This window comes from Myotis lucifugus, unplaced genomic scaffold (assembly GCF_000147115.1).
Source record: "Myotis lucifugus unplaced genomic scaffold, Myoluc2.0 scaffold_165, whole genome shotgun sequence".
Classification (NCBI taxonomy): domain Eukaryota; kingdom Metazoa; phylum Chordata; class Mammalia; order Chiroptera; family Vespertilionidae; genus Myotis; species Myotis lucifugus.
In genome coordinates, this window is record NW_005871213.1 from 2,134,062 (window position 1) to 2,161,164 (window position 27,103).

Genomic DNA, 27,103 nt, shown 5'->3' on the forward strand with positions numbered 1-27,103 from the left:
ATATGTCACATAGGAGCATCAAGATTTTAGAGAAGCTTAGGTGGGGCCTGGCCAAAAAAAGGTTGGGAACCACTGCTCTAGGCCTTGTCATACCATCAATCATCAGGATCAGGTGGGGTGATGCTTAGTGGGCTCCACTTACTGAGGAAGAATGTGGGCGCCAGTCATTTTAATGAGGGGCAGCCTTCGACTCTAAGGTAGCCTTAGGCAGAGAGGGCTCCTGGAGATTGTCGGTTTTCAATGTCCATTTCAGAGAGGAGAAGGGTGAGACACAGCTGAAGTGAGTTTCCCAAGATCACACTGTGAATAAACAGGGCTAGAACAACTGCAGGAACTCTGACCAGGCTTTACTCAAGGCAACAAACTGGCAATGGGGTCTGGGAGAAGCTGTGTTTTAAAGACAAGGCAACCAGAAAACATAGATCTTTCCCCCTCCAAATGCCCCCAGTTTTCTGATAACGAATGAAGTGCCCCAGAACTCTATTGTCACAGGAATGGTCCACAGAGAACAAGGCTCCTATGTGGAGGGGCTGAGCGCCCCGCACTATGCAAATAACTGCAATGTCAGCAAACTTACCCACAATTTCAAAGCCAGAGCTCCACATCCTTGTCCCTGTGACAGCGGGTTGAAGATCTGTCCTGTTGTCTGGGTGTTCTTCCTCCTAACAGGTCCCCAACTTCCAAGACAACCACTTTCGACAGCCCACCTACGACAGCACACCTATCTATCCTGGCTTCTCTCCCGCGAACTGACTCAAACACAGGTGATTTTCCTCTTGCAAACTGAAAGGGGACTTCAGGGGGGCATCCATCCAGCAGGAAGGGGAAATGCTGATGATAAAACACGTGCACACAGAACGGCTGCACGTGTGGTCTGCAGTCTCGGGAAAGAGAGGGGGCGTGCCGAATCCCAAACACCTGGGCTGGAACCTCCACGTGCATTTTTCTTTTTTCTGGATTCCTCTTTCTCTCTCTCTGCCAGGATACCAGTTGTGTTTCTTGTAGCTGAGCCGATACAGGAAATCAAATACTTTGTGTTTCTATCACTATACTTCCCAGAGAGATTACACATCTAGAATTTAAACACTACCACAAACGATCAGCAATTTCTGATTGTTACAGGTGTAGTTAAAGGACTCCAGTGGCAAAGTTCAACATCTCCAACTTTTGCCTTTGGAGGAGGGGGTTTTGTTTTAGACATTAAAGGTAAGGCTCTCAAGTCAACTTATGCGCTGCTGGGTTGAGTCAGTCAGGATACAAATTAAGGTCCATATATTGCAGTGACAAGAAGGAAACGGTTATGTAAATACACAAGTATTAACATCAATCTGTATTAAATTATGTAAACATATACATCTTCTGAGGTCAGTACATAGATCCTCTTCTTGGAGCAGAGCTTTACTGAAGCATTGCTCGAATCTGTTTGGAAGTCGACTCATCGTTCAAGTGCTTTGTAGTGAACCTGGATGGAGAGAGAATGATGGCATTCACTGTGCAAATAGTGCTCTGTGAAAGCTCCAATAATGACTCACCAGCCCATCTTTGTCTTGGGAGACATAAATGATATTTATAAATCAAGCTTAGGCTTGGTTCTTTAGACAGAGAGCCACATCCCAATGCCCGGAGTATTCTCATATGGATTGAATATTTGATTCTTCCTTCCAGAGGAATTGTGTATTACGATTATTAAACGAATAGATCAAATACTCAAATAATTACGGAGGAGATATTAAGCAGTCTCATTTACAGGGAAGTAGACTTCTCATGACTGAGTGTAGGATCTCGGCCATCTAGGCCACCCCTGCTAAGTCACGAATTTGAAAATATGGATTTGCATAGCAACATAGCAGCTCTAAAACATTTCTAGTTTTCTACTTTCCAGGCAACACTTATCCTCATTGACACCACCAGGGGGCACAAATGGAAGTGAACAACAACAACGACAAAAAAATGATGCCATCTGCATCCTCCCACTAACCTGGTGCAGAAATAGTTTATGAGAAGGAAAGGAAGGAGAAGTAACATGTAATAAAATCTTGACCATGTCCTAGGCTCTCCCTGTAAGTTCTCATTTCACTGACACTAACTCTTTGCAAGAGAGTTTTTTACCTCCATTTTACAGAAGTCAAACCTGAGATGTAGAGAGGCTACCTGACCCATTCCAGATCACAAAGATGACCAAGAAGGATTTGTGAACAATTTGGGTACAGGTCTGGCTGCCTCAGAAGCCTGTGCTGTCTCACTTTACCACATGCCAGCACTCACAGGAGACCCACAGCCTACCACAGTGCCCTACTCTGGAAGTCTTGCTTGATCCAAAAACTTCAGTAACTAAAGTCTCTTTGCTAAGATGAAACGCCAGCCTTCTGTGAAATGGGCACCACTGGAGAGAACCTTGGTTGACCCTCAGAATCCTGAAGGCTCTTACAGTAATTCTAAAACCGTTCTGAGCAGTGATGGAGGAGCTCCACAAGACAGGATCAATCTCAGTGTCTAGTCTATTCATTTCATAGGCATCTCCTTCCTTCACTGACTGAATGAAGATAATGGATGGGCCTTACTTCTCTGCGTTGTGATGATGAAATGAGACAATGTGACTGGGAGTGGAGTACAAAACATTAAGTGTTGTACGCAGGCAGAATATTACTGATCTATCCCTGGGGCCTGGGAGGCTGCTTCGTCTGATGAGCCCCTACTAACCACAACCATTAAGCAGTGTGGCCGGGAGTTAGGGCCACAACCTGCGGGGTCACCCAGACCTGGGTTGAGGTCCTAGCTTGGCCATCTGCCGTGCAACTTTTGGCAAGATATTTGACTTCCCTAAATCTCAGTTTCTTCCATCTGTAAAAAGGAGATGATAAAAATGGCGCTGGCCTTATTAACAGGTTGTTGGGAAGAGCAAATGTATAACAATATACAAAGGACTACGCCTGATGCCTTCGCCCTCAGTCCCTAACAGCATCTACGTTTGCAAAGGATCTGAAGGGTTGGCCGCCCCTGGCAAAGCCACCCCGGGCCTGAGGCTCACCTGAGGGCATTCAGCAGCCCCTCCACACTGTCCGGGGCCTGTTCCTTCAAAACCTTTATGCAGCCTTTCATCTGGGAGGAGAAAACACAGCATTTGTTAATATCCTAGTAATTCTGTCCATAATAACTTCTGTCCATTATAGTATTTGTCCATAATAATATCACATTATTCCTGCTCACAGAAATGACCAACAGACCTTCTTCTTCCCCCGCCCCCAGGCCAGTGAGTTGCTCCTCTGGGCTTCCAGAAGGTTCCACATCAGGTTATACTGTCCTGCTTTTGAGCATTTTACATATCTGGTGTGTGGGGACACAGACTTGAGCCTTTGATCTTCTTGTCTTTTACTCGAGAGCTAAGGGCAAGGCTTTTCCTCCAGGAGGTGCTCAGTGGAGGCTGAATGGATTATAAATTGGCCACTTTATCCCATCCCTCTGCCCTGAATGCTTTTCCTCCTTCAGCTGTTTGTTAAGACTCAACTGAAGATCACTAACACCAGGAAGCCTCTTCTGACTGCATTACTTTCATCAGGTAGAAGTCACCGCCACCTTCTTGCATTCACAATAGTGCACTGGCAGTTAGAGAACCTCAGAGATGTTAGTGCCCACACGGACTGTCTCCCTCACTACACAGGAGAGGACTGGGAAAGACCAGTGGTTGGGAATGTGAACCACATGGAGGCAGAATGACTGGGTTTCATCCACGCTTACTTGTTTAATATCTTCATGAACTGAGGCAAGTTTCTTGGCTTTTGTGCCTTTGGAATATAATTTATTCAAAATTTGGGGGATCATGAAAATCAAATTTAGATCATAGTATATTATGCATATCCTGGAAAATTTTTTTGACAAAGGAAGAATCTTGCTGCAAAGAATACGGTCACTCATTTTAAACTCAAATGTTCATGCACTATATCAGATTTGGGTACATTCAAGACCTCTTTTATAATGGTCACTTATCCACATTTTCTGGGGGTATACCTCTGGTATGCTGTTTTTCTTTTTTTTTTTAAATTTTGGATTTATTTTAGAAACAGAGAGGAAGAAAGAGAGAGAGAAACATCGATTTGTTGTTCCACTTATTTGTGCACTCATTGATTGATTTTTTTAAGGTGCCCCTACTGGGGATTGAACCTGCAACCTTGTTGTATTGAGACAATGCTATAACTGACTGAGCTACCCAGCCAGTGTGAACGTTTTTCTTAAAAGCCTGATAAACCCTGATAGTTGGATGGAGGTAGCCAAAGCACAGGGTTGAGAATCATTTGGGGGTCATGTATAGGCTTATTGAGAAAGAATGTCATGGTCAATCAGAGATGCCAATCATGGGTACAGGATGGGGCCAAACTGCACGATGTAGAGATTTGTTCCCTCTCCCAACAGAGCTCGTAGTCCAGTGGGAGGAGAGAGACAAATAGCTCATTATCCTATGTGTTCTTGTAAAAGATGCTAAAGGAGCAATGGGACCATAGATTAGAACAGGGTTGTAAGAGCAGTGGGTACCCTTTGGGAATGTCTAGTCCTATTTCAGGCTGATTAAAGTCATGGGTATGAATAACAAGATGTAGTTAGGAATATAGTCAGGGCTAGATTCAATGTGGGGTTCATTGTATGTTAGGAAGTTAGGGACATTTTCCTGTAGAAAACACCCTTGGTAGGTGTTAAATAATCTAGCAATGTGACTAATACGGAAATGGAGCAGAGGAAGTAAAACTGGAGATAGGAGGAGCAGTCGGAGCTCCTAAGGGTATGGTCACCTGTCTATGGTGAGGTTACTACAGATAATTTTAATTTTGTGTATTTTGATCTCCTGTATTTTCCAGAAGTTTTCATACTAAATATTTTCCTGGTAAACAAATAATTACAGAAAAATAAGTAAGACTCCCTGAAGAGTCATGTCTAGCTGTGCTAGGAAGCTGGAACTTCAAAATGAGTAATCCAGGTTGCATTTTTTATTGATAGATTTTCTCACATTCTGCACACTCATGGCCCCTCTGGGCAGGTAGACTTTCTGTGTGTCCAGGACTAAAGTATCAAAGACACTGTTCTGTGCAGATGAAGGAGCATAGAGGGTGCCAGACTGTTAGTACAAAGAGGTCCTATTCTGTACTTAAAAGGCTTTAAGTCAACAAATGGAATACACTACTGGGGGGTGCTTGAAGCAAGTGCTGGGCTGAGAGGATGCATGTTTTTATCCCATTATCAACAGGAAATCACTTTCACACCAACATCAACTGTTTTCCCATTATATTCATTCATTCATTCATTCATTCATTCATTCACTCAGCAAAAGCTCTATGGAGCATCTATTGAGTCCCATGGTGCCATGGACACTCCTAAGCAGTAAATCAGACATTAGGTGTATAGAGAATGGTCTCTGCTCTAGTCAAAGAACTGCATCTGTAAGGGAGTCAGAAAACCCAAAATGGTAAATGCTCTCGGGGTTGGAAAAGAAGGAAGGCCCTGATCCACGCAGGGGCAGGATGAGGGATATTTGAGGAGGGTCTTAAAGGAATCCACCCACAAAAGAGGAAGGGTGCTCAGGGCAGGGAAAAGAGCTCAGGCACCTGCCAATGACAAGAAAAGGCATGGGAATCTGGTGGAGGAACTGGAAAGTGGGGTGGAGAGGAAGTTGGAATGTTGTTTGTGATTTGAGGAGGGTGTCTTGTGATTCAGTATCTCCTAATGCTTTTCATATAATGTATTAAAAATATATTTTGCCCTAGCTAGTTTGGCTCAGTAGGTAGAGTGTTGGCCTGCGTACTGGACTGAAGGATCCTGGGTTCGATTCCGGTCAAGGGCACATGCCCAGGTTGCGGGCTCGATCCCCAGTAGGGGACATGCAGGAGGCAGCCAATCAATGATTTTCTCTCATCATTGATGTTTCTCTCTCTCCCTCTTCCTTCCTCTCTGAAATCAATAAAAATATATTTTAAAAAATAAAATAAAAATATATTTGTATAACACGGATAAACTGAAGAGGCACTTGCAGCTAAGTGACTGTTCATCTGCTCGGCTCCTCTACTGGCTGAGCGGATCAGCTCCTCCACGTTCCTGCTACACTTCTGAGGTTGGATGCTCTGTTGTAAGCACATAAAAAAGATTGGACTTCTTCCTATGAGGAGAGGTACCAGGACGGGGCTTGTGTCTTGGAGAGGTCATTCTTAGTGGGGGGTGGAGGAGGGAGAAGCAAGGTCTCCTTGGCAGCATTTATGTACTCTTATTGGAAAGCGCATTTTATAATATTCTTACATCGATCTTGGACGTCTTGCAGAAAGCTCCCACGGGGTGGACGTGGTCGTAGAGGATGATGACCCCCACCATCACCCTCATGCAGAACATCAGCGTTTCTTCGCTCGTAAACCTGCTCCTGTACTCCCTGGGAGAGAGGGGAAACGGCAGGGGGGTTACTTCCTGGCCCGAGCATGCTCATGTCTGGCTCCACACTGGCTGCCTGAGACTCCTCCAATCCTCTCCTGAGAACAATCCCAGACCTGCCCCAACCAGGTTAATATGCTCTTCTAGAAACCCATGATGATAATTCTCCTCGAATCTATCCCACCAGCAATTCAGTGCAAAAATAAGGTAAATTAGAGGGCAGTCAATTCTCTTCTCTTCTGCCCTTCAGTGAGCCAGCTCAGCGCGTACATCACTCCCCACCCATCAATCCTGAATATTTTATAGCAGTTCCCTCTGGCTGTCCAAGATTATAGAGAATGATGGCTTCATTATAGAGAAAAAGAATCAAGCTCATTTCCACAGAGCAGCTATCATGTCTCCAGTCAGGGTAACTTCCTTTGTTAAGATACAGGCTGCAGATTGAATTAAATTGTGGAAGATACCTTAAAGAAACGATGTGCCAGTCATTGGGCTGTGAGTATTCGTGAAGTCTGAATTTTGTGCACTTACCCTGATAGGGTCTCTGATGATTCAGATAATTCTGGCCAATACCAGAGGCTTTCTTAATATCTATTTCCTTATGAATTGGCCCTTCAATGAAGATGATTACTGTTTTTGTCTTGGAATAACTATTAACTTTGGTATAAGCAAAATATTTGAAATTAATACCATCTCCCACATGAACAGAACATCAAATTTTATAAGGCAATTTGATCCCTTTGGGAATCCCAAACACTCTGCAACTTAGATGGGGTTCTGAGGATGGTATCATATGAGGAAACCAGGGCCCAGGCAATTCAGACCACTTGTCTCTGGGCCCAGAGGGGGCTACAGATATAAGTGGAACCCTGACTTTTGAGTGTGGATTTCCTCATTCCATGCTGCCTCATCCTCAACAAACTCAACCATTTTTAAAAAATCTAGCAACTAGCTTAAATACAAAGAGACTGCTGAGAGAGAGAGAGAGAGAGAGAGAGAGAGAGAGAGAGAGATCTTCATTATCACTCCTGTAACAGTCTTATCACTTCTCCTGGTTCTAAATCTTCTCTCAAATCTTTTCTCCAACATATTACTAATGATATCCAGTTATTTCACCGAAGTCTCCACTTGATTCTTACACAATTTCTACAGCATCTTTTTTTGTTTTCTTGTTAATCCTCACCCGAGGATATTTTCCCATTGATCTTTTAGAGAGAGTGCAAGAGAGAGGGAAAGACAGAGAGAAACATCGATGTGAGAGAAACACATCGATTGGTTGCCTCCTGCATGTGCCCCAACCAGGGCCCGGGCTGGGGAGGAGCCTGCAACCAAGGTACGTGCCCTTGACAGGAATCGAATCCGGGACCCTTTGGTCTGCAGGCCAATGCTCTATCCACTGAGCCAAACCGGCTAGGGCTCTACAGCATCTTTGACTCGAGTGTTGGCTCTGCCATCTAACAAGTTTTGCAATCCTTGGAGAGTCAGCGCATCTTCTCCAGCTCTGACGTGGGATGAAGACACCTACCACCGAGAGGTCTTATGAGATCAATTCAGGTAACGGATGTGTAACTGCTAATGTGCTGACCCAGTGATTAGGAGTCATCGTCATCATTACACCAACAGGCTCTGCCTGGTGAGCTCTCGGCCACCAGTACAGCTCTGACGTCACTTACGGCGTTTCCAGCATGACTTTACAGACGCTCGTCATGGTGCTGAGGCAGTCTGTGGTGTTCTCTATCGGCAGGGTTTTGTTCTAAGTGGGAGACACAAATGGATGTTAGCTCTGCCAGCAGCCTTTACCCGCAATTAAGGAAAAAGCACCTCATTGCTCAAGTCCACTTACTTCGGAGACAAAGTGCATGGTGGCATTGCTAAGGGTTTTCAGCATGGGCGTGGCTTCCGCATAGAAGAGGGACATTCGGTTGGCCATCTCGTTATTGACTTCATTCTCAATGTCTAGCTGATAAAAACAAGAAGAGAAGATGCGATTGATAAAGAGATGGTGAAATTCCCCAAACAATGTGAAATGTAGACAAGACTATCTTCTCCCTGAGACCTGCCTGATGCAGACACCGAAAGAGACGTGGAGTGCGGGTGTCTAGACCCAAGGGACCCAGGCACTCACGTGCATGTTGTTGATGCGGTTGCGGCTTATTGTCCTCCTGTAGTAGCTGAAGTCATTCTGAATAGCTGGGTTCCTCATCTGAAATTCAGAAGGGAGGGGAGAAGGGGATCTCTCAGCATCAGGTGGGGAATTCACATGGGGAGCCCAGCACTAGCTCTGCAAACACACCAAGACTTCTCTTTGCTACACGAGTCCATGCAACTTCTGGTTAAAAATAAGCACTCGGAGCTTCATTATTTAAAAATATGCCCTGTTTTCACAGGGAAGTATATTTGTTCTCAATGAGGAGCAGACACTCGAAAATGTCTCTTATTGCATGAACAGAATTTGAATTTTCACATGAAAACCACCATCTTAAGTCACTTTACCACAATGAGTGCAAATTCTCACCACATTCTATGTCTCCCTAGGGAAGGAGCTACGGCATCTCACTCATGTCTCTCTACTCCCCACCCCACAGCATGCAGAGGATCTGTACGCAGCAGGAACTCAGTACAAGCTTAGTAAATCATCAAACATGTGTGGCCTAACCTTCAGCTCATCGAATCGAAGGGTAAAATGCAGGATTTCCGCAAATTCCTTTGCCAGGGCCTGCTCTCGCTCCAGGTGCTGGGTTGGCGTGTAGGGTGGACAGGTCAGAGATTCTAATAAACTCTGAAGAGCTTTTTCTGAAAGTCAAAGGGATAAATACATATTTGAGATGGCCTACAGAAATCCTTCAAAGGCACCATCTGCAGCCCCCGCTGACATTCTGAGATAACCTGCCGGGGTGGGTCTTTCTTCTCCCCGTGCTTCCATGTCACTGTGGTAATATGATATGTGTGGACCAGGAAGAGAAGGAGCCTTCACACTGAGCAGGCTGCCTCCACTGCAGAAGTCCCCTCCCAACCCCACGCCATGGCCCCACGGTTATGTAAATGTCTCTCCAAGCTCAGCTGCACCTTCCCCTGTTCAGTAGTGCCAACTGCCAACAGTGTTGGGAAACCATAAACACATGTTTTTGGATCATGTGCATGAGACAGCCATTCATGATCCAGGATGAGACAGGGTGGCCCAGAACACATGGGTCAGATAACCTGCTTTGCAGGGAGAGATCTCGGGTTCCATGCCCGCTCTTCTCTGCATCTACAGTCTCACCTATTCCCAGCAATATTTCTTCTACTAACTCATTGCCATATCTACCTCCATTATTGCCCGTCACATTACTCCCACTTGTCTGTTTTTAAACGTTCCCTCCAGTTTTCAAGTCAATGTATTTCTAATAGCACTGAGTCATTTAATCAACCTTTTACATTAGGGTTTGGGAAACTATGGTCCCCAGGTCAAATCTGGCCCTTTTACTTAAAAGTCTTATAAAAAATTTAAATAAAGTTTTATTTAAAAACAGGCACACTCATTCCTCTCTATATTGGCTATGGGGGGTTTTATGTGACAATGGCAGAGTTGATTAGTTGCAAGACCGGATGGCCTACACGCCTAAAATACGTATTATCTGGCTCTTTACAGAAATGTCGCCGGGACCTGCTCTACAGTCCTTTGATGTCCTTCAGCATCTTTACAAGGGTGTTTCCAGCCCTTTCCACCCCTGGGACTGCACTGTCTTCTGAGGCAGCTAGTTCTACCTTGACCTCCCCCCGCAGGGGGGTCTTTTTCCTTCTGTTGAACTGAAATGTGTTCCATAGGTTTCAGTTCATGGGTCGAGATATAGACTTTGAGGAAACAGAGAAACTGATCCTGCATCAACCTGAGAGTCTTCAAAAGCTCTTTCTTCCTGAAAAACTGGTTCGGTTCATTCAACTACTCCTTCTGGGTCTTAGCTCCAAGTTCTCTCAACATCATCGCTATTATTCTCCTCAATTTCACTGTTTTCTTTTTAAACTGTAGCATTTATTTGTGGAAAAAATAGAGTAGAATATGGCTATGCCCCTTCTTCATTCTAGACCAGTGGTTCTCAACCTTCTGGCCCTTTAAATACAGTTCCTCATGTTGTGACCCAACCATAAAATTATTTTCGTTGCTACTTCATAACTGTAATGTTGCTACTGTTATGAATCATAATGTAAATATCTGATATGCAGGATGGTCTTAGGCGATCCCTGTGAAAGGGTCGTTCGACCGCCAAAGGGGTCGCGACCCACAGGTCGAGAACCGCTGTAGACATATTGGCTAAGGAAACCTCAGCTTTCCTGTTGAGGGGAGTGGTGACATCAGATCGATGTTCACACTGAGCCTGTTGTCAAGCAGGCCTGACTTTGCTCTTGCTCCTGCAAAGCCATCTTATACCTGGCAGGGTTCTATTTGTCTTGTTGTTGTCGTTTTTCTAAAACAACAACAAAATTTTCTATATTAAATTTTTCTGTGTTAAATTTATCACATGACTCCTGCCAACCAAATTCTTCTTGGGTTAGCAGGTAAAATGAATCTCCCAACTTCTCTGTCACCCAGAAATGTGATCAGACCACAGTGAAACTGTTTCGAGTCACACTTAGCTGAGAATAAGACCAGAGGAACCACCGATAGAGACACTCTAAACGTGCCAAGATATTCAGGAGAAGAAACATTGAGGTGAATTGAAAGAAATGAAAAGGACAGGTGGTGTTGTCCAAGAATGGCCTCTGAGAAGACACAGCGAGTGGATGTGGGCCATTTCCTCAGGCACTGAGCTCTTCCTGTGACTTTCACCAACACCATAATACAACTTCACACGTGGGACGTGAAACTAGAAACACGAACTCACCTAGCCTTATGGAAAACTCATAAAATCTCTTTAGCCTCACGACCAGAGGACACACTGCATTCCACGCTTTTTCTTGAAGCTGGATGTCATTGGGATTTTGAATGGCCTATAAAAAAATCACAGAATTGTTTAGAAATAAAATAAGCTCCACATCAAAATGACTTAAAATTCAGAGAGAATCTACATTTTCAAAAACCCAATTTCCGATACACTTTACTAATGTGCACTTGTTAAATGGACGTCAGTTCATCAGACTGTCCTCCAGGATGCTCCGTTAGAATGGAGGTTTTAGCACTGATCATAGTGCAAATGACTCTGCAATTAGATCCTGGGTCAATGTACTAGTTTCTCTTATCTTACATGTAAAAAATGCACATCTAACAGGAAGCAATGCAACCCTCCTCCATCGCCATTTATTCTTCTAAGTAGAGCTGGTGCTCATTGTGAAATGAAAATTCTGTAGATCTTTTCCTTTCTCTGTAATACGTGCTGCATTCCTGCCAGTCGGTGATGTTACCTAAATTACCTACATTCGTGGTGACCTCCTAAGTAGAAAAACAACTTTTTAACAGGCTGTTACTTTCTTAGAAATGCTGTTTTGTCTGGGCTTCAGCAGCTGGAGGATTGTGACGTCAGCGTTATTTATTTTCCAGAAGGATTTTGGCAGCGGCAGTAGGGGAGTGTATGTCTGTGTGCACATGTGTGTGTGCACATGAATGTGTGTATGTGGGGGTACTGCCACAAAACTAATTCTTTCAAATAAGAAGGGTGAGAAGTTCCTTGCCTTTTAGGCATTTGGAAGTCTCAAAAGCCACACTGACAACTTCCTTTTTTGCTTTGGTGGCTGTCTTGTTTTTCATGTATTTATTTATTTTTAAATCTCCTAAGTCAGTTCCAAATGACAGACTTGCAGGCTACGTGAAGTGAGATAGTTCATGACTGCTGTTTGTGGTGCCGGTGGAACCCGCCCAAATTATTATAAAATGTTGGAAAGTTCACAGAAACCCAGGTCTCATGACTCATATTTCAACTGCTGTTCACAGACTTTCTAGGTACGTTGCCCTCAAATGAAGTAATAGGCTGACAAATCATTGTGTGCATGTGAGTCTTGCAATATCACATGTGTGTCTGGGAAGAGAATGGCTAATATTTGACATGGCCTACAGCAATGTGTGTTCAGATTAATGTCCTACAATACAAGGGGTTATTCATACGCTTTTTTTGAAAGGACACATTACTACACTAGGAAATACTAGGCCTATTACTTAATCCTGCTGTGTGTGTGTGTGTGTGTGTGTGTGTGTGTGTGTGTGTGTGTGTGTGTGTGTGTGTGTGTTTCCCTTCTCCCGCAGGGTGCTGTCAGCTGGGTATTGTCATTGGCATACGTCTCGGATCTTGTACGCCTGCAGGTCGGCGAGGATGCTCTCGGAATCCTGGAGGACGGCGCTGATCTGGTTCCATATCTCCCGCTCGCCTTCCGTGGGCTGGGCATCTGCGCAGAAGGGACACAAACAGACACGGAGCACTTGCGTTTACAAACAACCGGGGAAGAGTCAGCACGCAGCTTGACTTGTCAGACAATCTTATTTTATTCCTGCAGGTTTTTACTCTTTAGTATTTACTCTTTAGTATAATAAGCTACAGGGAAGGGACCGTTAACTCGTGGCCACTACTCGATGCAAAATACTCATCCATCTTTCTGTACACAGGAGACCAAGTATGTGGGAATCATTATGGGTTCTCCTTTACCTGTGGAACACACTTTCTGCACACCTACTATGTGTCAAGAGGTGCACCAGGTGCTGGAAGGTATAAACATCGTCTTTTTGAGACCACGTTTAATAGGAGAAGCTATTGAATATTTTCCGTTATGATTAAAAATCGGTGAATCTGAGTATAGATTGGAAAAAACCATTCCCTTCATATTTCCACATAAAAATAAGCTTAAGAGATTAGATAATTTTCCTTCAGAGCCAAGACAGAGGTATCTTTCCAGAGCACACAAACAAGTGGCATATTCGACCTTACATGAGGGAAGAACATATTCCAACAGCCCCGGAAGCAACCCCTTTGCTCCTCAGTGAATGTTCACTTGATTGCATCCCTGCAGCCAATGTAGGCTCTTGTCCCAGGAGTAGTTATGCGGGCTGGTGGGTGAGTGCTGAGTGGGTAAAGGCTGGGCTCTACTCATCTCACAATTCCTATGAAATGGAGGATTTGCCTGGGCTGGCAAGAACATTCATCTCCATCCAAAGCAAAAGCACTGATAAGGAAGGAAAGAGATAGATGTCATTTCCCAAAGCTCTGCTTCCAAAAATCAAGTCCCAAGGCACTACATTCTTTCAGAAGACCCTGCCAATGAGTGGGTGGGACAGTTATGTCTGGTCTCACACTCCCCAGTGAACTGTAATAATTCACAGTGTTCCTCGGGGTATAAAACAGAAGCCACAAGACAGGTGACATCTAAGCGAGGCCCTCACCACGCTGACCGGGCCTTCGGAGAGGCTGAGTATGGGAGCAGGGGTTAGGCCAGATGTGCTGGACCTGCACTCACCCAAGGCGAGACCCTTGAGCAGTGATGCCCATGGGGATTTTTAGACCACTTTCTTACTAGGCCCTGCTCAGACCCCAAAAATGGGAAGCGTTACTTGGGAAATGAAGGGTGTCATTCTCTTTAGAAAAACAAAACCAAAGCCCTATAGATTTTCCAGAAACGTGGCAGACTATACCTCTAGGAATGAGATGGATTTCAGCCAGGGAATGAGGAAGGACTCACGTACATGCACAGGAGGGTTCAGAGAAGAGATAGTGTGGGCGGGGAGGAGTGAAACCCACCTCATGCAAAGGATGAGGCCAGGGCAGAAAAGGGAGGTGAGGGAGTGTACCCATGGGGAGCTTGGAACAGGCGGGCAGCTGGGGGAGGAAAGAGGCTGCTGGGTTGGAGTACAGGATCCGGGCTGGGAAACAGAAGGGGAAAGAAACGTGTTGCTCCGTTACCTTTTGCTACCTTTTCGCTTTCCCACCAGCACTTGGTAAGTTTTCTCCGACACCATGTTATCCGCAATATTAACAAATTTATAGTTTGTCTTTTCCTGCTTTTCCAAACTTCTCTCAAAGCCACAGGGGTGTCTTAAAACAGAAACCTAAACACCCACAAGCTAGCAAGCCCCACAATGAAGAAAGCACATCAGTGGAACACAATTCCAGGGTAAGAAGTAAGTCAGGGAAGTGAACACGGGACAAAAATGCAAAGCAAAGACCCTAGAAAACAAATAAAAATCAAACACTCCAACCCTTTCCCCTTCGGCTGAATGTATCGAAAAAAATCATAAGCTAAACAAAGACCATTTTCTCAAAGAGATGTATCTTTGAAGAGGAGGAAAAGAAAAATCAAGCCTGTGACCAGGACTCCGAGGGGTAAGTGTGTTTGCATGTAATTATAAAGTAGGTGTAGAGAAGGCACTTGGAAACCAGGAGTCGCAGCCTCCTAATCTTGGCTGTCACAGGGCTCTGTCCCTGCAAGCCACCACTGGATAAGCTTTCAACAAAACAGGAGGAAAGCTCAGTGGGCTGGAAGAGGGGTGCTGGGCAAACAAAACCCCCAAACCCATCCTTTTGACGATGACTGAAACACAAAAGGAAAAAGATTTCGAAGTCAGTTTTTAAAAATAGAGGCCTTACGTACTCCCAGAATAAGACGGTTTCTGATCGAGTGGCCTAAAGGAGTGACCCTTTCTGATACAAATCAACCCCGACAGTTATGTGACCACGCAGAGCGGGACAAGCAGCACGGGGTGGTCACCTCTCTCCCAGCGGCAGAGCGGGGGTGGGGGGGGGCTGTGTCGAGAACCTTCCACTACAAGGTCACTCACCCCTGGAAACTGGAGTGACCTGGGAAACGGGACCCCTGTCCCAGCCTCCGTCTCTGGGAGAATGTTTCTCTTGGCAGGTATCCTAGTGTCTTGTTTGAAATGTTTCATGTGGCCCCGGTTAGCAGGGGTGGGATGGGAGAAATCCAATCCGCCATTCCTTCTTTCATCCCCACTTAGTAATGAGTTGACTCATTTTCTTCCATCATTTGTTGGTGTTATTATTGCATGCCCTAATTTTTCCTCCTTCCCCTGTGATGGAACTGAGTCACCTCTTCTTCCAGTTACTAATTAGGTCCTTGATGCCAGCAGCATGGTCCCTGTCCTCTGGGTGTATAAGAGTCTCAGGAGACCCAGATCCAAGGGACGTTGGACTTCAAGGTGAAGACTGCTCACTAGGGGGAGCTCCAATCTGCCTGTCTGTTCCTCCTTCCAAATGGGAAAAGGACTGTGCAACCCAAAGTGACATTTGGCAGTGGCCCATGTCCCTGTGGAGATCCATAACTCATCCTATCTTTATCATCCAGCTAAATGATCAGTCGGGACTCTAACAAGAATCTGATCCATTAGACTGTAGGACTCTGGCCTTGTTTCATATAATATCATACCTCCAGGGCCTGGCACATAGTAGATGCTGCAGAAAAAATTGCTGAACAGTTGACTGAATGATCCTATATAATAAAAGGGTAATATGCAAATTGACCAAACAGTGGAATGACCAGTTGCTATGATGCACACTGACCACCAAGGGGCAGACGATCAATGCAGGAGCTGTCCCCTAGTGGTCAGTACACTCCCACAGGGGGAGCGCTGCTCAACCAGAAGCTGGGCTCATGGCTGGCGAGCACAGCAGCGGTGGTGGGAGTCTCTCCCGCCTCCATGGTAGCGATAAGGATGTCCAACTGCTGGCTTAGGCCCACTCCCTGCTAAGCCAGCAGTCGGACATCCCCTGAAGGCTCCCAGACTGCGAGAGGGTGCAGGCTGGGCTGAGAGACCCCCATGAGTGCACGAATTTTGTGCACCGGGCCCCTAGGTTAAATATATTTCTCACACTATGTTTCATGATGCTTTTCCTGCGTGTCTTTGAATTCTGCAATCTTTGGAGATGAAGTTGATTATTCTTGTCCTCAGTGCCCCCATATGCCCTACTGACTGGGGATTCTCAATAAACATGCCAAGAATCAATGAATAAATGAAGGAATTGACCAGGTGGCAGAAAATGTAAGTATTGGGAAGCAGTGAAAAAAAAATCCTGTTCCTTCTAGATGGTCCCTTCTGTCTCTTCTCTTCAAATGGCTGTTATATCTCTCACTATTACCATTAAGATATATGTATTTTCTTACAATCGAATTAGCTATTCACACTTGCATTAAGATGTGTGTTTTTAAATAATCCATCACTTATTTATGGCCTCAATGTCTCCTCAGTGTAGTTAACACACTAACTGGATATTTGTTGAGTGAAAAACTGCACTTATGTTTACTCTCCCAATCTTAAAAGACTTGTATCATTTTGCTTTCTGGAACATTCCCTGAGAGGCTTTGGGGTTGATACTCTGGCATGCTCCACATTGGTAACCTTGTTTTTAAAAATATATGTGTCTGCAGATGTCAAGGAGAGAGACCTCTTGAAAAAGACCTTGACAAATTAGTGATTGAAAGGTTATTATATTTAACCTATCAGCCACCTCCCAAGGTGTGTGCTGAGTCAACACCAACTCTCAATTACAGGCTTTGTTTGTCTATTTTAACACAAAGATTGACCTTTCGTCAATGGTACACACATGCACACAATGCCCGCCAATTATATTACTGATGGAAATGGATCTTTTTTTTCCCCTGCTGCAGCCAGTGAATTCTTTCGTGACGTTTCTTCTAAGAATCACATTCTACACTTCTAATCATCACCAATGATTTCATTGAAATCGAAGAGAATGGTTCCATGAAGCTGGGCTGCTCCTGTCGACCAATGATGCTGTTACACGTCGCTGTGATTTACACAGGCAATTTCAGAAACCAATACCTCGGGGCGCCCTGGAACCAGCCCTTCCAGGCCATTCCCCAGGCGATGATTTAAACCCCTGTCCTGTACTTGCCATTGTGGAAAGTGTGAAAATGTATCATGTGCTCTGTGACCTTGAATATAAACATTCATCGTCAAGAACTCACTGAATGCCGAGTGCCTTGCATCTTTAATGGGGAAAACTCCCTCATCAGTTGAGAGAGGTAAACAGGTATTCATTTTGTTTGCAGGGGATCTATTTATCCTTCTTTGGCGCCATGTGCTAGTGGGGGTGGATGGTAACTGTCAGCATTGTGGTGTCACGGGGTCAGGCGGAGGACTAGGACATTTACTGAAAGCGGGATGCTTGGCATTCCTCGGTGGGGATAGAGAGGAAGGTGGCTGTGTGCTTTGTTTGTCAGGAATGAACATCTTAGGTGAACAAGCCCCAGGGAGGGATGGCAGGGCTCAACCCAGAGCAGGCTGTCACTTCAAAGGGTTCTTATCTTTGTAAATCAGCCAAGGATCCCGCTGCCTTCACAAGCATCAGGGGCACACACACATACCTTCTCCGAACAACCGATGTAGGACTGTATAGCAAAGCTGACAGACAATCAAACAAGTCAACCAAAGGTAACACGAGGGGAAGACACAAGTGACTTGGAGATGTCTTTGGCTTTGAAGGAATCCCTGGCATTTCATCAACAGGACCTATCACTATCTCTTCATGCCACTAGCTGTTTTAGAAACACCACGAAAGGTACAAAAAAAGGATTTGCCAAAACGGTAAATGAAATCTATAGCTTTTCTTCCCAACCCACATCCTCACTCCTCCACCCCTCTCCCTTTCGGGGTAAACTCAGAAACATAAATAACTACCTATTATTAACATTCAGGGATGTAAAATGGCAATGATTTATAGCACCGTACTATAACTGCTTGCGGAAACAACATAAAATTGCACAGGTCCGCTGGAAAATATAAGTGTGACTGGGGTGACACGTTTATTTGTGTAGGAACATTAGTCATCCCACACCAGAGCCCAGAGCCCTTTCCTGTGGAACAACCAAGGAGGGATGGGGAAGAGCAGTGAGACTCGAGGTGCCTGAAGGCTTGTTTATTTCGCTCACATGCAATGGGATCCCCGTGACGTCATGGGGGAAACCGGAAACTCCAACAATGGAGTTTTTGGAGACCCAGGTCCTACTGCCAGATTTGCCACTCACTACTAGACCCAAGGACAAAATGATGAATTTCTCTAGGCCTCAGATTAATTCTTGGTAGAGAAAGAAGCAAGCAAGAGCCCCCTTAAAAGGCCCCCACCACCGTCTCCTGCCTGTATGGTCCTGTAGGAGTCATAATGAAGATATGAATATAGATGAAAGGCACTTAAAAAGCGAAAGTACTAGAAATTTAAGGAATCCCTGTGAATGAATCCCTCTGTTGGCATTCGTAATTCGCTTCCCAAGTCTGTTTTGTTTTATTGGGGTTTCATTGTCTGCCTGTTTTCTCATTTGCAAGTGACCAAAATACATCTTATGTTCCTCCTTTCCCTCCAAGATTATCTGGTGTCCTCTGAACAACCTTAGCAGATGTGAGGGCACCAAGGAGGGACAGATAAAAGAAGAGATCAGTCGTGGCAAGAAGCGATCTGTGTCAACCAAAATATCCCAGATGGTCAGCTAATCTGACACCCTCTTTGCTTTAAAGAGTGAGAGACTGGAGTCCTAATAGGTCAAACTATTCCGTCTTCCTGGTAGTAAATGGTTTGGAGGCTTTAGATTTTCTTTCTTAACAACCTCGCCCCCATGTTTGTGCTCAGCATTCCTATTATTCTCGTCAGGTTTGGTTTGTCTTATAAGAAAATCATTTATCAGCCACTATCTTCAGCACAGCCTAGAACCTTTATTTCTTCTGGCTCTCTGTTCTAGTACAGATTTCTCTATTACCTGTACTATTGTCTCTTCAATGTCCTTGCATCTTATCTCCCCAATAAAATTATACATTCTTTGAAGAAGAGGTCATATTCTTCTAATGTCCCTATATTTATGTCTGCTATGTCACCCCTCTGTGCCTCCCTGACCAACTCCCATCCCTGTTATTCCCACTTGATGCTATAATGCTGGAGATGCTCGGAATATAGTGACTGAATTAGCATCAATAAGAAAATCCAAATTCCTTAGCCTAGGCTTCATGCCCAGCCCTGTGCTGGACACTAGATAAGACACATAATGATAGAAGCCTAAGATGCCATCTAAATCCTCTCCACAGCAAAGCTGTTTAGGCTGCAAGGAAATAATACCAAAGAGACCTAGTTATGTAAGAAGGAATGGAGAACACCAGAACAAGTAAACATAAAATATCTATTAAAACCACACACACACGCGCGCGCGCACACACACACACTTAAAAGGTTACTGAGAGTTTAAAATTTAAAAATTGCAATGAGAAGTTTATATCATATGTAGAAGCAAAACATATCACATTCACAGAAAGGGGGGCAGGGCGGTGATTGGAAGTATACTGTGATAAGGTTCATAAATGCTTCATGAAGTAAAGAATATACTTTGAAGACAGATTTCCATAAGTTAAAGATATATATCATAATATCTAAAATAAGCACTAAGAGGCATAAATAAGTCGACAGAAAAGACAGATGAGACTACCAAAAATTATTTCATGTAATCAAAAGGCAGAAAAACATTAAGAGAGAAACAAAAAGCAAATGTAACAAATGGAGTCAACACTAAGATAGATTCAAATAACATTAATTAAATGTACATATGATAATTAAATGCAAATGGATTAAGTACTCCAATTACAAGGTAGATAGTATCAGCTTGGATGAAAAGCGAGGGTGGACTATATGTTGTTTGCAAGAATACAGTAAATAGATTAATGCATAGATAGGATGGGGACACACATACCACGCAAACACAAAACAAAAAAGCTGTTATGGTCAAAATAGAAACTGCTCCAGGGTATAGTCAACAAAAGGTATACAAGATCCCAAAAACTATAAATGAACTTATAAGAATATCTAAATAAATGGAAAGCTATGCCATATTCATAAATAGGAAGAATCAATATTGTTTAGATACCAATTTTCAGCAAACCAAGCTATAGATTGAATATAATTATAATCAATATCCGAGCAAGATTTTTTTTTTTTAGAAATTGAAGCTAATTCTAAAATTGATTTGGACAAGTACAGTTAACTAATTTCTGATAAGGGATTTAAAGCAATCTATCTGAGCTAGAACAATCTTAGTAGTATAAGGAAAAATAATCCAATTAAAAATGGGTAAAAGACAACATTCCTAAAAACGATAATCAAATAATCAATAAGCACATGAAAAAGTGTTCAGCATTATCAGTGACCATGTAAATGCAAATTAAAACCACAATGAGATACCATCCCATAACCACTAGAATAACTAAAAAGGTGAAGATTGACAATACTAAATGTGAAAGATTTAGAACACCTAAGCTCCCTATCTTGTTAGTAGGAATGGAACATAGTACATCACTTTTGGAAAACTATTTGACAGTTTCTTGCAAAGTTGCACATAACTGACCAGCAACCCCCTACTAGGTATTTCTCCAAAAGAAATAATGCCCACCAAGATTCTACAAGAATGTTCATAGCAGGTTTAAATAAGGGGGATGAACTACTGATACCTGTGATAACAATGTAGATTCTAATCTACTTGAACTTCTACCTGTCTTGGAGAACTTCCACTTCAAGGTAGACGGACACTGTGTAAAGGACTGAGGAAGAGCATCACTCTCGAGTTATAGCTCTGACTTGCAGCCAGCTCTAACTCCTGCTGGGCAAGGGAAAATAGGGAGATGGAAGCTACGAGGGGCCCTCTGCGATCAATTCTGTAGACTGCAGCTCTGGATCTGGGAACTCAAGAGGTTACTTTGTTAGCTCTCTGGTCCCACACACTAGGCTGGGCTAGTGCCTCACTTGGGTCCATTAGTTAAATGTGGTTCCCAAACTGGCTGACCTTCAAACACACCTGGGGAATGTAGGCAAAAGTAGAGTCTTAGGACTAGACCATTGAATCAGAATTTTGGGGTGAGGAACAGACAACTATAGAAAAATAAGGTTTGCTAGATGTTTCCAAGGGTCATTTCAGTCTGGCAATCACTGGAACTATTTCACAGGAAGGTTAATACCCACTGCCCACTTTGGGTGCCATAATGGGTGAATTTGATTAAAGTTATCAGTAGACCTTCAGGCACACATCTTTCTATACACTGTCCCCCACCCCACCCCCCCAAAAAAAAACATTACTCATGAAAGATTAGGTTGCATTTTATTCCCATTCTGTCTCCCAGCCTTCAAAGAGGAAATGTAGACATGACAAGGAAGTAGAGAGAGAAAAAGAAAAAAAAGTAGTGGGATGAAAAAAAAGCTACAATGAAAGAGATATTAAGTGGTTGTGCAGAAATGTGAGCATAAAGAGTAGAACTCACTACAAAGGTCAAACAAGAATTTGAGTCAGGTCTACACAACTGGCAACCTAAGGACAGATGTGTCTAATTTTGTGTTATATTTTGACCCAGCTTAATTATATCTATTTGACCCGGTTCAATTATATTCCATCACTGACTTCAAAAAGAATATTCAACACGCAAAGCTGAGGTGCCAAATTCATTTAAGCTGTTGCTACATGCTGTTCAGCCTTCCTTCCTCCCTCCGCTGGTTACTACTTAACTCTTTGCAACCCAGCCTCTATACACAAAGCAATAAATCTTAAATCTGTTCTCCCAGTGACTACCAGGAGGGGGGCAGCTCATGACCTCACTCATCATCCCCTTTTCAAGCCTATCCTTCATGACCACATTGTAGCATTTGAATCCATTTACACTCCCTTCTTCTTGAACATCTGTGCCCTCCTGGATCTAGCCTGTTCTGTCCCATTCCTTCCCATGGCCAGCATTTGTCACTAAGTCTCACTCGGTGATCAATGCTCCATGCTCAACATGAGCTAAGTTCTGGGTCACAGAACTGAGTGGGACCCAGAGTCTGCCATCAAGAATATCAGTGCAGTATGACATCTTTCTTCCTCTTCAATGTGGCCTCTTTCCTGGATCTTCTAACTAATCATGTCCCCCCCTTTAGGCATAAACTTACCTTAAGTTCCCTTCTGCTCAGATCTTATCTGCTCTCTAGTTTTTCCCCACTGATATCAGCTATTTTCTCTGGAGATGCACACCTTACTAAACCCAGACAAACACAGCCAAAACCCAACCAAACCAAACCAAATCTAGCCAAACACAGCCAAACTCAACCATACACAGCCCAAACCAGCCAAACCCAACCAAATCTAGCCAAACACAGCCAAACCCAACCATACACAGCCCAAACCAGCCAAACCAAACCAAATCCAGCCAAACACAGCCAAACCCAACCAAACACAGCCAAACACAGTCAAACCCAACCAAACACAGCCAAACCTAGCCAAAACCAACCAAACAGGAACAACAGCAGCAGTAAAAGGAGTTAAATTAGAGGTGAGATGTCTTTCACTGAATATAATCTAAATTTTTTTTTTTCAGAACACATGAGCTTTGGGATCAATTTTCCTAATTTTTAAGTATTTATTTTAGACCCAGAAGAGATTCTGAAAAGATATTCCTAGAGAGCTTCCACCTTTTGGTGTACTGTACCTTGAAAGGGTCTTCTAGCATTTACCTCAAAAATGTCTGTTAGGAAGTTTACTCCCCATGTAAGGAAGTTTCTTCTTATTTTTAATATAGATAAAATACTTGAAAAATTAAAGTTTAAAGTCTGTAATACCTAGTAGATAATGAATACTGGCAAAAAAATGACATTTAAAAGTGAATGTGCCCACTATTGCAGAATTTTAATTCAAAAAGAAGGGGGAACACAGGAGGAAAGGTGGAAACATGAGCTTAGTCAATTAAACATGAATGTGTCACTCATTTGTAAATATTTTCAATCAAGAAAATAAACAAGATAAGAAAGAATCTCTGCGTTTATTTAGTCATGATTCATAAGCCATTTTATCTTAGAAAAATATTTAAAGTTTTTGATAAAAGAAACATAACCTTTCAGATAAAAGTCATGTGTCTCAAAATCCTGAAATAGTGGTAGAGATGACTAAAAATAAATCACCTGTAAGCCTCATTCCTGGTATTGATCACTTTTTTCCTTTCACCACCAATGCTTTACATTAATGCTTTACATTAATCGGTGGAAACACTATTTTTATTTAAAATGTGATAGAAATTCATGAAAATTATTAGGAAAAATGCATGATGATGATTTATGCTAAGCTTACAAAAGCTGATCACTTCTAAAATAAAAGAAAACTGTACATATTTTTAAAAGATGTTCCATTTGTTGTTTTTTAAAACAGGAAAAGGAGACATTTTTTGTTATAAGCTTCCCTATCAGCAAGCTATAAAATGAGAAGTATTTGTCATAATCTTTAAGTTTTTAAAACTTACTTTCAAAATCCAGGAAAAAATGTGGATAGTTTTCAATTTCCCTGGTAAGGACTTTGAGCAGATTTCCCATGCCAGCAAACCTAGGAAAAGCAACACAAAACCAAATGTCATTAGGAGTATAAAAATAAACTTTGAAAGCACTGACCATATTTGACAACTTGCATAAATACCCCTGGGCCCCATAACTATGTCTTAACACCCTATAAAAAGTATCTTCATACTGGGAGATGGGTAATATCTTAACCACTATTTCCATGAAAAGAGTCAGGTATTTTAGTTATAGGCAGCAGAGTTTAGGTATAGTCTACAAAGTATTTCCCCTCCCCTCTCACTAATTCCCTGATCCCTCACAGTTAATATTTCATTTTTGCTTTGTTTCTGTTCCATTGATGCGGGAACATACCATGTCAATGGATAAGCGCAAGAGAGGGTGTTATTAAAATGTCTGTCCAGAAAGGTAAGTTTCTTAAAGTGCCCGAGGAAGAGTTCAGAAAATGCAGATGTACAACCCCTGCGACCCCTTTTAGCCTCTACCGGAGGCCACGTTTCCCACAGATACAAGTCCCAGGCAAGTCAGAGCCTCTCAAAATTTGACATGTCAGTGGTAATGAGATTGGATTCTTCATGAAATGTAAAAATGAGAAAGTATAATATCCAAACTTATTCTCAGTGACATTGCAGCCTACAGCATTGGCAAAAATGAATCAGACCTACAGAGAAATACAAACTTGTTACACAGCTGCAATGTCACCCTAAAAAAAGAAAAGAAAAGGCCAGATGTAGTTATTATTTACGTCAACAGCAAAACCTCTACTGCTCTAGACAGTAACTATCCTGCCCTGCCCGCCCCCCCCCCCCCCATTCACTCAGCACTTGGTGAGGGGGGCGCCATCCGATGTGGGTGCTGCGCGCCTTGCCAGGCATTTCCCTGGCTCGTGCCTCAGACGCCTCAGCTGGGGAGAGATCAACCTGAAAAACCACTGGGCTCTAGAAGAGAACTAACTACAGGGCTGCAATTTTCCAGGCGTGTGGCTTCCGACGGTATTACGGTATTTATGCCGATACAGGAATTCCTTTAAATGCCACTGTAAGAGAGATGTGGTGAGAACACACTAAAAGGACGCCTCTGTGCATGAAATGAGAAAGCAAGCCGTGCAGTGGGCGCAGCAGGTGGTAGCATCTAGACTCCGCAATCTTCCCCGGAGAATACAAACACTGGCAGCCACCACCCGTGGCGTCAGTCACTGACGAAGCTAGCAAAGAGCCCATTTGGGGAGGCCTGCTTCCAATCCTAGCTGTCCTCCCGCCGGCTGTTTTCCAGGGCAAGCTACTTCACTCTCCAAGCCTCCGTTTTCTCCTCTGGAAAATCAATTGTTAAATGTACGTATTTCATCAGCTCGTGAGGATCAACGAGATAAAACTGAAAGTGCTTAGCATAGCCCTTATGGGGACTGCTCAGGACATGTTATGTACTGTTACATGATGATGATCAGCCCCACCCTCATCCTCATGATCACAACAGCCTTCAAATAATTATTGAGGATTCTTCTAAGAAAGATACATTAGACAGGTTGTAGGTGGCGCTAGGGAAGGGGGAATGATGAGGGAGATCTTCATTCAAGATCATGAAAAAATTTCTAACCATTATGGTTGTCTGAATATTGAATTATTTGCCTTGAGAAATACTGAGCTTCTCATCACTGGTGATATTTAAATAGAAATATGCTATATCAACCCTTCAAAATATTGTAGAAATGAGCTATATGTTGGGCAGACAGCTGGACTGGATAATTCTTAGAACTCTCCCACCTTAAAGTATATAAACGTTTTGAGCATGAACACACACACACACACACACACACACACACACACACACGAGGCAAATGCTATGCTTCTTCCTTCCAAAAGAATCGTCCCTATTCTTTCTGTCTTTCTTTTCCTCCCTTGTTTTTATGCACACCTCCTTTTAAGATACTTTTGAGCAAAACCTTGTATGGGGTAGGTTCTAGCAAATTAAAATTCGGAACTGATATAATTCATCCCTGCCACTGGGCAACTTTCACAAACCCTCTGGGTCTGTAGGAAAGAATCTGTTTCCAACTTAATGACCAGTTCTAATCCAAGCTTTTCTTATAGGAAGATGATCCTGCTGCATCGTAGCAGCCCGCCTTTCAGGTGAAATGCCGTAATGGAAGTTAAATATTCTTAATTTCCCTCGTTTTGTGCTATTAATGTGTCACAAGGGACCTGAGTGGATTTAGCTTTCTCCTAGAATTCTGTCCTGTGCATGATTTTACTGTCAGAGGACCTAGGTGGGAACTATCTCAAGCCTTTAAAATTGGGAACAGACTGAAAGGAACAGATGTGGAAATACACCCAGATACGAGCTGGCTGTGGACTTCTATCTGTTCAGAGGTTATCTGAGCTGGTTGCCTGATATGGTCCGATATTTTGGAACATGTAGCTTACATCAAGCAAGGCCAGTTAAGGAACTCTCACTATTCTGGATGTCTGACACCAATGACTGTGGGATGTTGCGTAGTATTAGGGCTCCGGTCCAGATGTATGGAACCTAGATGACATTCATTTCAACACAAGCTCCTTGAATAAGTACAAAATCATTTCAACTCCTTCATGGCAAAAGTTTTTTTTAAAATATATTTTTATTGATCTCAGAGAGGAAGGGAGAGGGAGACAGAGATAGAAACATCAATGATGAGAGAGAAACATTCATCGGCTGCACCCTGCACACCCCCCACTGGGGGCTGAGCCCACAACCCGAGCATGTGCCCTGACCGGGAATTGAACCGTGACCTCCTGGTTCATAGATTGACACTCAACCACTGAGCCATACCTGCCAGGCAATGGCAAAAGATTTGATGCATCCTGCTTCCTCCAAGGTCTACAAGAATCCATGCAAGCATTTTCTGGTTGAAGGAGTGCAAAGCGAGTTAACATCACACAGATGGTCCCTGAGTAGAGACAATGGTTGTTTGGAATTGGACCCAGGGCTCCACATGGAAAGGTCCCTTACCCATGGGACTTGCACTAAGCCCCAGACTCATCCTTATGCCAGAGGCTGTCTACTCTTTTCTAACAGCTCCTCGGTGCAGGCACAACACATTGCTGTGCACCACGTTCCTAGTGAGATAGCTCAGCTAATTCACATGAAGATCATTTTTTAATATTTTATTTTGTTCAGTAAAAGAATTTAAGAGATGGTACATACCATTAGAGAATACAAATACTTACATAATGGAAGTGGAGGAAAGAGAAAAATAAGAGTAGACTAGGAAGATAAAGGTAGAGAGGCGAGGAGCATGACTTCTAGGCCATAAGACCTTCACATTTGCTGGAGATGGCTTATCAATTCGGGCCTGAGCTTCTGAGAATCAAAGCAAAGGAGAAAAATGGGTCTCTTTCAAGATGTGGTTTTCCAAAAGTAAAACAAATGGAAAGTACAGCTGTAGGGAGCAACTATAG

At 43.3% G+C, this 27,103-nt stretch overlaps 1 protein-coding gene across 3 annotated transcripts in view; it reads right to left on the reverse strand.

Annotated features, from left to right (window-relative positions):
• Positions 1-332: 332 nt before the first annotated feature.
• Positions 333-27,103, reverse strand: part of FAM49A (family with sequence similarity 49 member A) — an 82,345-nt gene continuing 55,574 nt past the window's right edge. For all 3 annotated transcript variants that reach the window (XM_006096011.3, XM_023759902.1, XM_006096010.3), the window contains 10 exons: positions 23,621-23,700; positions 12,650-12,756; positions 11,265-11,370; positions 9,059-9,195; positions 8,528-8,605; positions 8,246-8,362; positions 8,076-8,155; positions 6,277-6,403; positions 3,029-3,099; positions 333-1,462 (listed from right to left, as the gene is read on the reverse strand). In XM_006096011.3, the coding sequence (XP_006096073.1) occupies positions 1,399-1,462; positions 3,029-3,099; positions 6,277-6,403; positions 8,076-8,155; positions 8,246-8,362; positions 8,528-8,605; positions 9,059-9,195; positions 11,265-11,370; positions 12,650-12,756; positions 23,621-23,690 (957 nt within the window). In that variant the 5' untranslated portion in view covers positions 23,691-23,700 and the 3' untranslated portion in view covers positions 333-1,398. The remainder of the gene's footprint in view (positions 1,463-3,028; positions 3,100-6,276; positions 6,404-8,075; positions 8,156-8,245; positions 8,363-8,527; positions 8,606-9,058; positions 9,196-11,264; positions 11,371-12,649; positions 12,757-23,620; positions 23,701-27,103) is intronic.